At 36.7% G+C, this 14,036-nt stretch overlaps 1 protein-coding gene across 25 annotated transcripts in view; it reads left to right on the top strand.

Annotated features, from left to right (window-relative positions):
* Positions 1 to 14,036, top strand: part of OSBPL6 (oxysterol binding protein like 6) — a 180,164-nt gene that overhangs the window by 141,115 nt on the left and 25,013 nt on the right. For 8 of the 25 annotated variants that reach the window (XM_019739302.2, XM_019739300.2, XM_019739303.2 and 5 more), the window contains 4 exons: positions 3,733 to 3,807; positions 9,014 to 9,179; positions 11,967 to 12,100; positions 13,177 to 13,200. In XM_019739302.2, the coding sequence (XP_019594861.1) occupies positions 3,733 to 3,807; positions 9,014 to 9,179; positions 11,967 to 12,100; positions 13,177 to 13,200 (399 nt within the window). The remainder of the gene's footprint in view (positions 1 to 3,732; positions 3,808 to 9,013; positions 9,180 to 11,966; positions 12,101 to 13,176; positions 13,201 to 14,036) is intronic. The other 17 variants (XM_074338620.1, XM_074338563.1, XM_074338564.1 and 14 more) reach the window with 3 other exon arrangements.

A 14,036-nucleotide genomic window follows, 5' to 3' on the forward strand; every position in this document is an offset into this window, starting at 1 on the left:
TATTTTGAATAAGTTATTTATTTGAAATTAGTGATTTTAAAGTTTAAAATAAGATCCTGTTTTTATTTTATTGCAATGATACTAGATATGGTAAATGCCTAAAACCTCTTAGATCATAAATTATATTACTTTCAGATCCTTAAACTGGAATCTCTCTCTACTTCTCCAGTCCTAGTTGTGTATTATAAAGGACTCCTACCCTGCACAATCACAATTAGACTTATGACTTTGCTTTTCTTTGTATTGCACTATAAATCAACTTACATTCAAATACAAAGGTGAAAGGAACTGCTTTTCAAAATTCCTCAGTGTCTTCTGAATAAATAACAATAATTCTTTAATTCTGACTATACTGATAACATTTTTTGAGTTGTGATTCTGAATGTGTAACTAACAAACCCTTTGTTGTTTTGCTTGCTAAGCTGCTGTATTTGTAAATAAATTTTCATAACCACTAAATATCCATGGTTTTATTATTTAGAATGTCCACATTCTACAAACACGTTTTTTATGTTCCTTTGTTCAATATGTTTTTGTGTGTTTTCCCCTCCATTCGGAAAATTAATGCTGTGGAGACAAATGGGCCAAATGACTTCACAAGAAAATTATCAGAAATTGCTTTTGGCAGTTTCATTTGTTTTGAGCATGTGATTGTCTAGTTTTGTGGCTGTGTTTTTTAAAGCATGGCATCTATGGTTAATATAGAAAAGAACCATTATTAAAAAAAATTAAAGAAGGCCAGAATCATAAGAACATATACATTTGTGATTAGATATGATTTCAGTCTTGTTTTTATAAGGTATGCCATTGAACAAATTCCCGTTCACAGCAGTTGTCTTGAATTGATTGGTTGTCAGTGAGTCTGAGTACAACGCCCCTTGCCACCCTGCTGTGGCCAGGAGGCCAACCATAGTCCCCATATCGCTCAGTTTTTTCTGAAGGAAACAGAATGCAACTCTGTGTAGCCCACCTAGTTACAGACTATGCCATTCAGTGTGCAGAGAGTTCATGAGGATTTTTTTCTTAACCCATCAGAAGAAATTATTCAAAAAGCAGGAAAATATTCTTCATTCATACTCCTGCAACATTTTTGGGTGGCTTGTTTTTAAGTTTTTATTTATGCTGTTTTGCTTTGTTTTTGTTTTGCCAAAAGAATAACAAAATGACCCTTATGGTTCTAGTTTAATTATTTTTGAAGGAAATTGAAATCAGCTCATCCCCACACTCAAAGAAAACTTTAAACTTTTAAAAGTAGGAGATTTTGTTGTACCTCCAAGTGGAAATAAAAAGACTTGGGGTTGGCAGTAAGCTATTAATCATTCCCAGAGAAACCCCCCTTCCACATGGACTGGTAAAACAAAAGGTATGGTAAGAGAAATGCTGCAGCATTTGGTACCATCCCTGGACCTTTTCTGCTCACCCAAACCAATAGGCCTTCCAAGGTCCCTTAGGATCCCTCATTCTCTATGACTGAGCAGTTACTTGGAAGTTTCTTCAACATGTGCACTTGGCTGGGGAATCATAAAATCAGCCAGGATTGACTATGACCGATATAAATGTCATCACTCATCAGTATTTTACTGGCAGAGAGATACAACATTTATTTGTACTGTAGTGGATTAAATATACCCACCATCTTTTCCCACCCTAATGTGCAGGTTTTTCCCTCCTGTTTTAAATATTTCTTGACAATGGGAATTCCATATGATAGTAACAAGTACTTATTTGTTTTGAGCCCATAATCATTTCACTACTTGAACCACTTTCTCTGATGGTCATTGTTGCCGCCAACTTGAAAGACCTTGTAGTGAGTGGCTCATTTTTTATCTCCTCTGTTGTTTGTAACTTTCAGAAACCAGCCAATTGTGCAGGAACCTAAACTATCTGATGGTGGTGGTGGTGGTGGTGGTGGTGGTGGTGGTGATTGTTACTGCTGTTGTTTTTACTGGTGTTTTCACTGAACTTTGCATTCAGCATTCTGTAGCAGTTACCATTTTGAAGTAATTTTAAAACAGATTGTTTAAAATATAGACCTCAAGAAAGTAAAAATGAACATGTTATACTGGATGTTTGATTGCTTATTCTTGCATAGGTTAGATAGTGCTATTGATTTGAATGTGAAGGTTAAATTTTGGACCTGTGTGGCCATATTTCCAGTAGAAACCATTGTGAAGCTAGCCTCAAGAATCCATTGTGCAACTCACTGAAGGCAACATTTGTCCTAGAAGACTCTGTGGAGATTACTTTTTAGAAAAGGGACTTTTTTTCCCCCAAACTTCAAATTTTCTCATTCTGTTAAAAATTTCAGTATCATCATTGTACAGCAACAGTTGGGCTGTGTTTTAAATGAGGTAGAGAAAGGCAATAAGAGTATAATTTTTAAAGGGTTGCGGAAGACAGAGCTGCTAGATTTCCTGTGTTGCTAATAGCATGAATTAAATACCAGATCCCTAGTTGTTGGACAGAATGAGGAATCGTAGGAAGTATGGAGTAGCGGAGAAATGATCTGATGTCATTCATGTGTAACTATCCTAGGTCTCACAGATGCTCAAATTACATTGTAGAGTCAAAATAAGTTCTTCCTTCTTTTTTACTATATTAAATATACGGGGATTTTGTATAGAAAAATTTTTGGTGGAATACAGATTATGTATGTATTTGCATATATAATAAGCATAAGATTTATGAAGAGGATTTATGAAGATGAAAGAGAAATGTAAGTGTAATTTGGCAAATATAAAGAGAATTAGAAACACAAGAATTTTAAATATTTTTCTGTTGTTCCAAAAAGATTAAAGCAGTCTTGCTGTTTTTTCTCAATCTGAACTGTTAGGTGACTGTTAAGTACATCTCAGTTAATTGGAATTGAAGTTATTGCTCACAACCATAAAGAGTCAGGATCCGTCAAATGGAGGCAGAGTTGAGTGGTGAGAAGGAAATGTCATTATCCATTAATTCCATTCACCAAGAAGGAAAAAAAAGAAAGAAAGCTCAAGAATTCTTCTACTGGTTTATGCATAGGTGCACATCATTGAATGAAATCTATGCTTTCATAGTTGATTTTTGTAGGCATTGTCCCCACACACTGAGAAAATTGAGTTCTTCTTATGCTGTGGAGATTAGCTTCCTCCGTGGAAAATTCTTCAATTTGAAAATCCCAACACCCTTCATTCCTAATGTTGAATCCCAGAGAGCATTATAGGAGGGGACTAAATGGGGAGTTGAAGATTCCTGCTACCCTCCCCCTTACTTTTTCCTCCCAGCAAGAAACAAAAACATTTTGCATTACAACCTGTTCATTTTAGCTTTCGCATATATTTATTTAATCACTTTTTTCTGAACTTGTTTTTTCTTTGCTTCCATTTATTGAATGCCTTTGACTTCATATATTAATAACATGAGACTGCATGTATAAAACAGTATGCAAATTTATTTTACCTTGAAATCTCAAGCTATTCGTCAATTCACACTTTTCCATCTCCTTTTGGGGTGGGGGTTATATTTAGCAAATAGAATTATGTGTTTGGGTGACCTATGATAAGAATGATGAACTTTTCCCACAGTCTGAATGCCCCTTCAAGCTCTTTTCAATGTTAAGAATGGGGGAAAGTCAACTTCAGTTAAAAATTCTCCCTCTCCCTTGTCTGATTCTCTTTCGTCCTCCCATATCCTGTCCTCTCTCTCCCTCATCCCATGTTTTCTCCTCCCTCCTCTTCTCTCATTCCCTGTCAGGAAGGGCCATCTGTGAAGGGCCAGTTCAGCACAATTCGGCGCCGGCAGAGGCTAGCGGCAGCAGTGGCTACAACAGTGAGTGGATTTCAATCTCAAGTGGACATTTAACAAGAATGAGAAACTGTGTATGAGTGTCACCTCCTCTGTCCTAATGGTGCCACTTGTGTGTGACAACATCAACTGTGGCCCACTCCTGTGTTGGCATAGCTTTCGCATGTTCTCTGGCTGCCTTTGCATGGCAGGAGTTGCACATGGGTATGGGTGTTTGCGATGGAAAACTATTATGTCATCCAGGTGTCTCCTTCTACTGTCAGTTAAGAAATACTGTAAATTCAAGGTTGTGAAGCTGAGTACAGCTCCCTGTAGTGTGGGATTTCCTTAAATAATACTGGGTTTGTGGGGTGGGGGTTGTTTTGTTTTTTTTGTTTTTTGGGTTTTTTGTTTTGTTTTATCATACTGCTATTGGAACCTTTGCTAACTGATTTGTTTTTCGAAGAAAAGTCATGTTACTACAGACATAAATTGTGCTTTTTTTTGTAGCAATGTGACTATTTGAACAGGATGTGAGAATAAAGAAATGAGAGGGTAAGAAAAGGTGAATTTTGATGTCATCTCTAAATGGCTACACAAATTACATTTAGCAAGGGAAAATTGTTTTCTGGAAGGAATATTGAGCTGAAAATCAGAAAATAGAGTGTGGAAAGGAGAAAAACCACAAAGTTAAATGGTGTTTTGTCCATATCTAGAGGTTGGTTTGGTTTTGTTTTTTAAGAGAAAATAGGATAGATATTGGAAGGGTAGAGGAAGTATTGAGATAAATAAGGTAAATAACCAAAATTTCAAATTGAGTGGAAGGTATTTAGAATAGTGAACTGTCTGTGTGGAACACAAAATAGAACATGGAAATACAAGAATCCTTTGCTGGATAAAAGTAAATCATAATCTTTGTTTAGTCATGACATCCTATCAACTTTTTTTCAATAAAAATACTGAGTTAATAGCAATCACGGATATTAGTTTTTTGGCTATTAAATATTTCCTAACTTAACAACAGGCTTACTCTTGCTAGAGGTGGAGTATATTTTAAGATTGGAATTGCTGAAAAACATAAAAAGGTTTTGGTTCCATTGTAGGAGAATGAATACTGGTGTGAGGATTGTTGGTTTTCTACTTTATGATTGGCAACTGACTCTTGCATTTTATCTGGGTGCTCAGCTGTATTATTTGAGAAACAGAATTGCTTCTGATTATGAAACGAACTACTGACTTGGAATTTATTAGGAAACTGACTCTTTAACTCACATTTTGTGAACATTGGAACAAATTATTGAAGTAGAATTTATGGTTGATGTATAACTCATACAGGTATCAAATGCAGGCATATGACAACTACATGGTAACAGATTCTGACAATAGATACGTGTGTAATCAATTACATAATTTGTAAATGTTTGTAGTCTTTCATTTATAAGTGAAGAAATCAAATGATTATTAGAGAACAATATTGCAGTATGGAAAGGAAAGGTCAATCATTGTATGAAAATACTAAAATTTCCTAAATAATGTCCTTCTAGGATGGCATGTAGGGAAGTGAATATGTTTCTACTGTGTTCATTTTTTAATTGCAGATACAGATCAGTGAATATAATAAAACTGGGGTTAGAACCTATTTGAATAGAATGGGTTTGTATTTTTAAAATTGAGAACAGAAGAGAAAATCCTTTTAAAAAAAGAAAGTATTAATGCCCACCTCCCAGGTAGCTGTGACCACAGAAGTTAAGAATAACTTAGATGCATCTAATCAGAAAAGCTATTGGCAACATTTAGCAATGAATTCGAAAATAACTAGGGGGAATTATTACTGTCAACCCTCTAGGATTTATCACTTTAACTCCACACCAAAGCTTAGCAACATCTAGCATTCCTTGGCCCTCTCATCCATATCTCAGTGACCTGACACTGGTGACCCAGCCCCCGTTTCTTTTACGTCAGTAGTTCTCCTTAATTCCCAGTCCTTCCTCTTCCCCAAACTAAAGCTATCCCACACGGTTTGAGCCTATCCTATCCTGCTAGTACCTTTTACCTATAATTCTTCCAATGACTCCTAGTCGCTCATTTTCTTTGCCCATTCCGGTGTCTGGCACAGCTGAGATTACTCACAAAGAAAAGTGCACACAAGGGGAGGTTCCAGAGATTTATTCTTTTCGATACTTAGCACTAACATCCAAATGGTCCTGTTGCAACATCAGCCAGACCCAACAGAATAGGGGATTTGAAAAGAGAAACACTGGCCCCTCCGCAAGGACAAACCCTGAAAATCCCAACGCAATCAGTACTCCTCATGAGGATGCCTGCACGCATAGTACAGAATAACAGCTGCGGGGCACTTTTCACATTGGCTCCATGAGTCATATACACTTAGACGTGCTATTGTGTGTTCTTTTTCATTCACGGTTACCTTTGCTGAATTTCAGTGCCAGTAGTTCCAATGGCCATCCATGTCTCTTTTAACTTATTTATAGACGGGTGTTAAAGGCATCTCCTAACATCACCATTCCAAACTAGTTATTGGTACCAGAATGTTTCTGAATCAGGCTTCCTCCATGTCACAGGATTTCCAGGAACCTTGGATTTTGTTCCTGAGTAGGGTGTAAAGGCCACATCCAGCATCGAGGCTTCTCAGTACAAACATTGAGAACTGTAGACAGCTCCCACTCCAGCCACCACTGACAGAGAGCCTTGTTACTACTTAAATTTTTTAATCCCGTGATACCCTGATTGATAAATAAAAAACTGAGTAAATTAAGTCCCCAGGCTGAAGAGATATTCAATTAGAACGAGATTAATACATCTCCCTTTGTAGTCTCAATTTTATTTCATGAATTATTCTATTAAAATGACTCATTCCATATACTTCTTTTAACAAAAACAGCAACAAAAAGATATCAATATAAACATTTTCAGTAGGAAACATATGAAAATTAGTTTTCAGTATCCCAGGGACCTCTCTGATTTCAGTTTGAATGCAGCATTCCAAGTGTCTTTCCCTATGGGTTATATATACAAATTCACTCTTACTGGTTTAATTGTCAATTTAAACTTCCTTTATGTTCAAAATATAAATTTATAACTTAGGTTTTTCTTCTCACTGTCTGCTTCCAAATCTTAATAGAGAGGCCATTATCTGAGGGGTAACTCTGGGCTCTTACTGGACTCTCTGGGCCTCCACTGTATCATGTTCTCCCATCGCCCCCTGTCCCCCAGCTGTCATAGCCACCCCCCTACCCATAAAGCAAAGAGACCCTTCTCCTATGCCATGCCAGTCCTTGGAATGTTAAAAGCACCTGAGTGCAAATAAAACCCTTTTCCCTGATCGTCAACACATATCATTCCTCATCACCAAACACCCACATTCCTTTTTCTTAATGCTCTTCTAGTTCCTTATATCTATATCAGGAAACATATGCGTAAATCTGAAAACTCTCTGGTCTCCCGATTTCCTCAAGTCACAGTCTCTCACCATGAGGGGATCTCCTAATCACCACTACCCTTTCCATGGATTCTCTGTGTCCTTCCTAGACGGCTATGGGCTGACTGCTCTTTCTAAATTTAGCATCACCACAGTTAAGGTCAGAACATTTCTGTCTTCAAATATTCTTCCATTTAAATCCCATTCCTCAAAAGAACTCCGTCATTGTTATCACAAAGTTACCTGGATAGAATTCCAACAAGTTATTGAACCCAAGGATACCATTTTCTCAAATGCTTATCTGCGCTTTTATATTTCTTCTCTGGAACAGCCAGGAGATTGAAAAAAAAAAAAAAAAAAGTTGTGCCTGATGAGATAAAAAAGTTGTTGACATTTTCCAGCCCAGACAACAAATTCTTTGGATAATATACATTATTAGCATGCTTAGCATAGCTGAATTTAGGTGGAGAGCTTCATGCTCACTTCCTTTCCCAGGAAGCCTTGGATATCATTTGCGATAAATAGCTCCCTTCCAGGGCCAAGCTACATGTGAGGAACCCTTGTCCAGTCCCAACTGCCCTTCCTCAGATCCACAAACTGCAACTTGGGTCAGAATTTTTGGTTCTCTCCGACTGCTCCATCTATCCTTTGCATCTGCCGTGCATGCTAGTTTGTGTTTGTTCTCTGTCTTAAAATATCAGGAAATTTAAAGCAAAATCAAACAATGAAAAAAAGGAAGTGGTTCTGACATACATATACATCAGACTAGACGTTGGTTCCTTCTTCCTACAGTGTATTTCCTGTTAGATAGAGGGTGTGAATTATGCTTTAATTTATGCAGAATTCAGTGAAGGAGTCTTAGGGTCTGGCTCTTGAAGATAATTGAATAAACATCTGTGGATTTAGAATTAGGAGAGGTTACTGGTGATGTGATTTACAAGAGGAATTGCTATTGTCATTTTACAAGAATGTTTGGTTGATAGCATTTGTAATCGGTAGAACGTTCTAGAAAGAGAGGGAAAGGTGCTTTGCCTCCACCCATCACAAGCCTAGCCCAGATCCAGTCTGGGCAAGGAAGTACTTCTAGCCATTGGGAAAATCTATAGTAATATGACTTTTTTTACTTAATGCTTTTCTATCTTGGCCAGTTCATAAGCTATATTCATATATGTAACAGAGTTGTGTGTAACATACAAAGATAAACTGTAGTGATTTATATAATATATATTTTATTTCCAAATATATTTTGAAAAATCAATTTCAAATTCTATTGTGAATCTCTTTAAGCCATTATCATATTTACTATTAAACTATTTATGTCTTATCTAATGGCTATAGAACAAGTGAACCTTTCTGTCTATGCGCCTCTTGAATTTTCGCCTGTTCAGTAGGCTAAAAAAGAAGTAAGCATAAAAAGTCCTCTGACACACAAGTACCCAGACATTGTAAGAGGAGGTCAGCCATGTCGCAGTTTTATACTACTGTTTTCTGCCAGTAATTTTTTTAGAATATAACAGTGGGTTCAGAGCTGAAGCTTATCTGGGAATTATACCTTTTCTTCCTGTCATTCTGTAGTCATCTCTCCCTGTACCAGTGAAAAGCCAGTGAGTCAGCAGCAGACCTAAATCAACTATGGAAAATGAGACTCCTTGCCACCCCGATGCCCTGCAGAATAAATGAGTACTGAGTGTCTCGGAGTGTGTCATCAGAGAGGAATCTATTATTTTGAAGAAGGGAAGAGGTCTTTTCTATGTAAGAGAATGTGAAACAGTGCACTGTTGCTCTTTAATAATTTATATCTTTCCCTTTCAGGTTCCTTTCAGTGCTACCATGTCACCAGTTCGCTTGCATTCCTCCAACCCCAACCTTTGTGCAGATATTGAATTTCAGGCTCCCCCTAGCCACCTCACTGACCCTCTGGAAAGTTCAACGGATTATACAAAACTTCAAGAAGAATTTTGTCTAATTGCACAGAAAGGTAACAACAAATCTAAGGTGCCCTTCAGAGAAGCTGTCTTCTTTGACGAGAGGTTGCCATTTACTCTTTTATCCTTGTCTAGGTAGTCATGGTAGAAAGATTAAATGGTTTATATACTGGCTGGAGCTCTATATACAGAACTCAGCAGGGTATGATGCCTGCTTTTTTGGGAGAACACACATCATAGGATTACAGTTATTGACTGTAGAAAGAAAGTGTCGCTGAGGGGAGAGAAAAGGAAGAAAGACGAAAAGAGTTATCCCAGGCAGGTCAGGAGACACTGCTAGTCAACATCTTTTATTTTTTTCAGTGTCTTTTAGTTATTTAATACATAATTGTGGGTTATCCTTAGCAAGGAAAAAAGAAGAAATAGACTCTCTCTTTTCTTATTAAACAACACTCATTGATTTTACTTTAGTTTGTGGGCCAGGAATTTTGGCAGGGTTCAGCTAAGCAGTTCTGTGCCACATGGCACTGACCGAGCTCACTCAGTGGTAGTCTGCTGGAGGCTGGGCTGAAAGGTCCAGGGTGGCTTTGGCATCTTGGTTGGACGGCTGGAAGGCCACACACTACTGTGTCCCTCTACCCCTCCATGCCCGCTCCGGGGTCCAAAAGTTTGGAGGGGACTGGAGTGGAAACTGCTGGTCCTGTTCAAGGCCAGCTCTGGAACTGGCACAGAGTCACATCTATGGTCAGATCTGCACAGGCCAGTCCAGATTGGAGGGGAGGGGAAACCGACCCCTAAATTGGAGTCCCTTTTCTAATGTTAAATTTTCAGTAAGACATGTTGCATGAGTTCAGTTGTTTTCATCAGCCACAGGGAGTAGAGTATAATAAGTGAGAAGCAGGATAGTAGAGTATAGGCAGACTGAGCAGTCCTGTGTTTACCAAGGAGAGCATCAGCTCTTATAATGCCCCCATTTAGTGCTTTAATATTTAAATTTCAGCTATGGAAATTCATTTTTTGACTTATTACCATCCCAGGCATTTTTAAATACATAATCTCTTGAAGAAGGACATACATTATGGAGTTTTTCTGTCATTAACACCTAATTGAATTAATCACATTTATTTCTTCTGCGGCTGCTGCTAATAGGTTATAAAATATTCTTGATATTCTTGGAAATGTGGGTTAAATGGAACATCTCAAGTGCCAACACATACCTCCTCAAGATTCAAGAGCCTGGTGGCTCAGGAAAAGAAGGGGTGCACACTGAGGGCACCTCTAGGAATGTTGAAGTCAACAAAAATTTATACTCTCAAACCATCGGTACAGATGTGCTATCATATATTTCCTCAATTCCATGATCCCAAACAAGATAATTTATCTTTCCCCTTTTTTTCTGTAGATTTCTCAGGTGAGATTCTGTGAGGCAAACTCTCTTTCACCGGCTATTTTACTCCTAGTACATTTTTATTTCATTTCTTAGCTGGATGCTAATTATGTCATTAAATGAGAACAATGTTATTTTGTTTATATAAGGGCACAGATTTACAGCCCGGAAAGCCAGTAACTTTTACTCATATTGGCTGGTGGGGGGTATAGGAGCAGGTAGAACGAGACAACAAATGTGTGAGTTAAGTACAGTACAGCTGCTAAAGGGAAATGGATAAATCTGAAGGTACCTCCAGGAAAGCTTTGTGTATTTGGTTGCAATCCTGAGGGTTTCATGAAATCCAAGTTTCAACAGAATTTGAAAACCTCTGTTGAAACAACATATTTTCTTTTCAACTATGCTAGAAAAAAGGGGCTTTTCTATGACTGTTGAGTGAACTCTTTAAAAAGAGTTATGGATTTTGAAATGAGTGAGAGTCTGCTTTTAGAGCTGCCAGTGGGGTTAATGTATTCCAGCTATCAAATGATTACCATTACATTGATAACGACAAGAGCATAGCACATAAATCAGTATATTCTGAGTCCCTTATGATCCCTCCATTTTTCCGCTTTAATTCAGGCCACAGTTTTATGCTAAAATTTTCCACTTCTTTTAATAATAACCTTTCTCAAGTAAGGAAATACCTATTTTAGAAGACCTTGCATATTACAGAAATTCTATAATTATAAAGATAGGAGCTGGAAATTCAACCTTTTGTAATTTAAAATTAAAGACTGCCTCAGATTTTACCAATATATGTTGTTAAGAATGCAGGAACTGGAAAGGGGTTGATGTTATTATTGTTATTTTAAATCAAAGCATTTCTGATATCAAGATGTTCCTGGCTAAGAAACTAATTCAAGTACTGTTCTTAAGACCAAATCAGTTCCCGACTCAAAGAGGACTAGCTAGAACTTTCTACATCAGCTGCCTGTTTGTGTTGGCAGGACTCATAAAGTGCTCCTTTTGGGAAATAATTTTTGGATAGTTCTAAATTATACGTGCGTGTCTTCGTTGTACACAGAACTGCTTAAATATTCTCAACAACTATGACAAAGTAAAACTCGGTCTCTTTTCCTTCTAGGGATTTTGATTAATTTATAAATATAAATTTATAAATATAAATTGTAGATTAATTTATAAATTAATTTATAAATATTGACATTGATATTTTATATGCTTGTCTGGTAAGAATTGTTAAAACTTTCACCCTGATCAATTACCATTCCCATATTTGTTTCATGTATAGATGTGATGATAGATTCCATTCTGAGGCTGGCTTTTAATTAGACTGTAATATAACCTTTCTAGAAAATGTCTATGCATGAATTAAAGTGCTAAAAAGTTTATAATTTTGGATATTCTTTCAGGATCCAATTGATCTTTGTTTCTCATTTTTCTCCCCACCCAGTGCATTCTCTTTTGAAGTCTGCCTTTAATAGCATAGCTATCGAGAAGGAGAAGCTTAAGCAGATGGTTTCCGAGCAGGATCACAGTAAAGGCCACAGCACCCAGATGGCACGGCTCCGGCAGTCACTGTCTCAGGTAAATGAGAATGTGTGTTTCACGCTCATGGCACCTTCCCAAGCCTGTAAGGCACGGGATGGGGGTGGAGGCAGTCCATCCCAGGGATGACATATTCATCTGACAGTCTGTCAATTCAGTGTCAGTATTAAAGCTTATTATTTCTAAAAATTGTCAAGATAAGAGAGAAAAAAAATCAACCAAACTTGCTTGCAAATACATAATTATTATTTTGATTGATTGAATAGTTTAGTGCCTCTCTATGGTCATTTATAAGGCAGTCCCTGGTTTAATAAAAAGAGAATCATGCATTTGCACATGATTTACACATCTAAACAATGTTTCAGAATATATTCAATCCAATGTTAAAACAAAATCTACTACATCTTCTGTACTTAATGTTTTTCCCACTTACAATACATTTAAATCTGTCAAAAATGACTGATTACTATTATATATTTTTTCTGATAAAATCATTTTAGCTATTTCTTTTCTTAGCCTTTTCTTCCTACGTTATGCTCCCTGAAGCTAGACTTTTATATTTCAATATATATTAAACATTATAATATGTATTATTGAATACATATTCATTTTATATATATAATACATATTATAATGTTGTATAATAGATACATTATAATTATATAAATATAAAAAACAAATATAAAATATATACATATATATATAAAATGGATATGTATTATATATATATATATATATATATGTATATTAGTTTCAGGTGTAGAAAGCACAAATTGGTAGTCAGAATATATTCCACAGAGATCTTATCCACAGGGATAAGAAAGACAGTTTGGGGAATACAGTCAAAAATGTTATAAAGATTTTATGTTCAATATATCATATATTGATCTTATTAAATCCCATGTATATCAAAGTTAAAATTTTTGATAAAAGCCTTTAAAGCTGTACTTGTGCTCTTTTACACTTAGTACTTCCTCTGAAATAAGTATTTTATTCCTTTAGTCTATAAATGCACTTTTAAAAATTCCCTTGACAATTCAATGTTGTTACATGATTTTGTGTGAGAACTCAGTGTTTATATAAACTATTGTTCACTTCCTGGTGCCTTGGATCAGAGTGAAGGAGCAAGCAAATCCTGGGTAAGTGGTTTTCCACGTGAATCAGTTCCTGCTTGAACAGTTTCCCTCAGTCCCTAGAAATTAGACCTAAACCGCCTCGCCGTGTTTTATGTACCTGAACTGTCAGCTTATTTTCAATGTGAAGTTTCATGGTATTGACTGCTGTTATCTGGGCCACGCTTTCTGCGTTTACCTTAAAACACTGTCCGTTGAGGTGCATATGCTGCTTCCAGTGCAAAACTAGGGACTGGGGAGCATGGGCATTGAAAGCGGTAGCTGTCGTGCCAGTCTGCAGAGGGCTTTACTCATAAGCACTTTAATGGTTTGCCCTGGACTAGTCTCATGTCGGTCTTTGTTGAACACTCCATCAGTGTTATTGATCTTCTGAATCATTATTCTGAATGTTTCATGAATCAGAAGGTCAAAATAATGATGAAGTAAACATGCAAATGTCATCTTGCAAACATTTAAAATACATTCTTGTCCCCCCACCCATGCTGCAGTGTTGCCTTCAAATGTATTTAATGATGGAGGCTTAACACGTTGCGTACGGCGGGGTTTAAATCCCTCGTGAAGATTCTCGTGATCCGTACGCAACGTGTTAATGATATGAGATAAACTTGTACTAAGAAAAACAAGAAAATGTGTTTCTTTCTTGCTCGCTTGCTTGCTTTTATTTTCTTGTTGCTAAGAAAGAGAAGAGTGAATAGAGATCTAAGTTGGGCATCAGATTAGAAATGGTGATGAAGAGAAATTTTAAAAGTTACTCATTTGTTTATTCCTTTATTCATCGTATTTCATTCAACTGACGTTATATGAAGTACGGTAGAAGATGTGGAACAGCAACATAAAAGTAG

Source organism: Rhinolophus sinicus, linkage group LG01 (genome assembly GCF_036562045.2).
Source record: "Rhinolophus sinicus isolate RSC01 linkage group LG01, ASM3656204v1, whole genome shotgun sequence".
Lineage (NCBI taxonomy): Eukaryota > Metazoa > Chordata > Mammalia > Chiroptera > Rhinolophidae > Rhinolophus > Rhinolophus sinicus.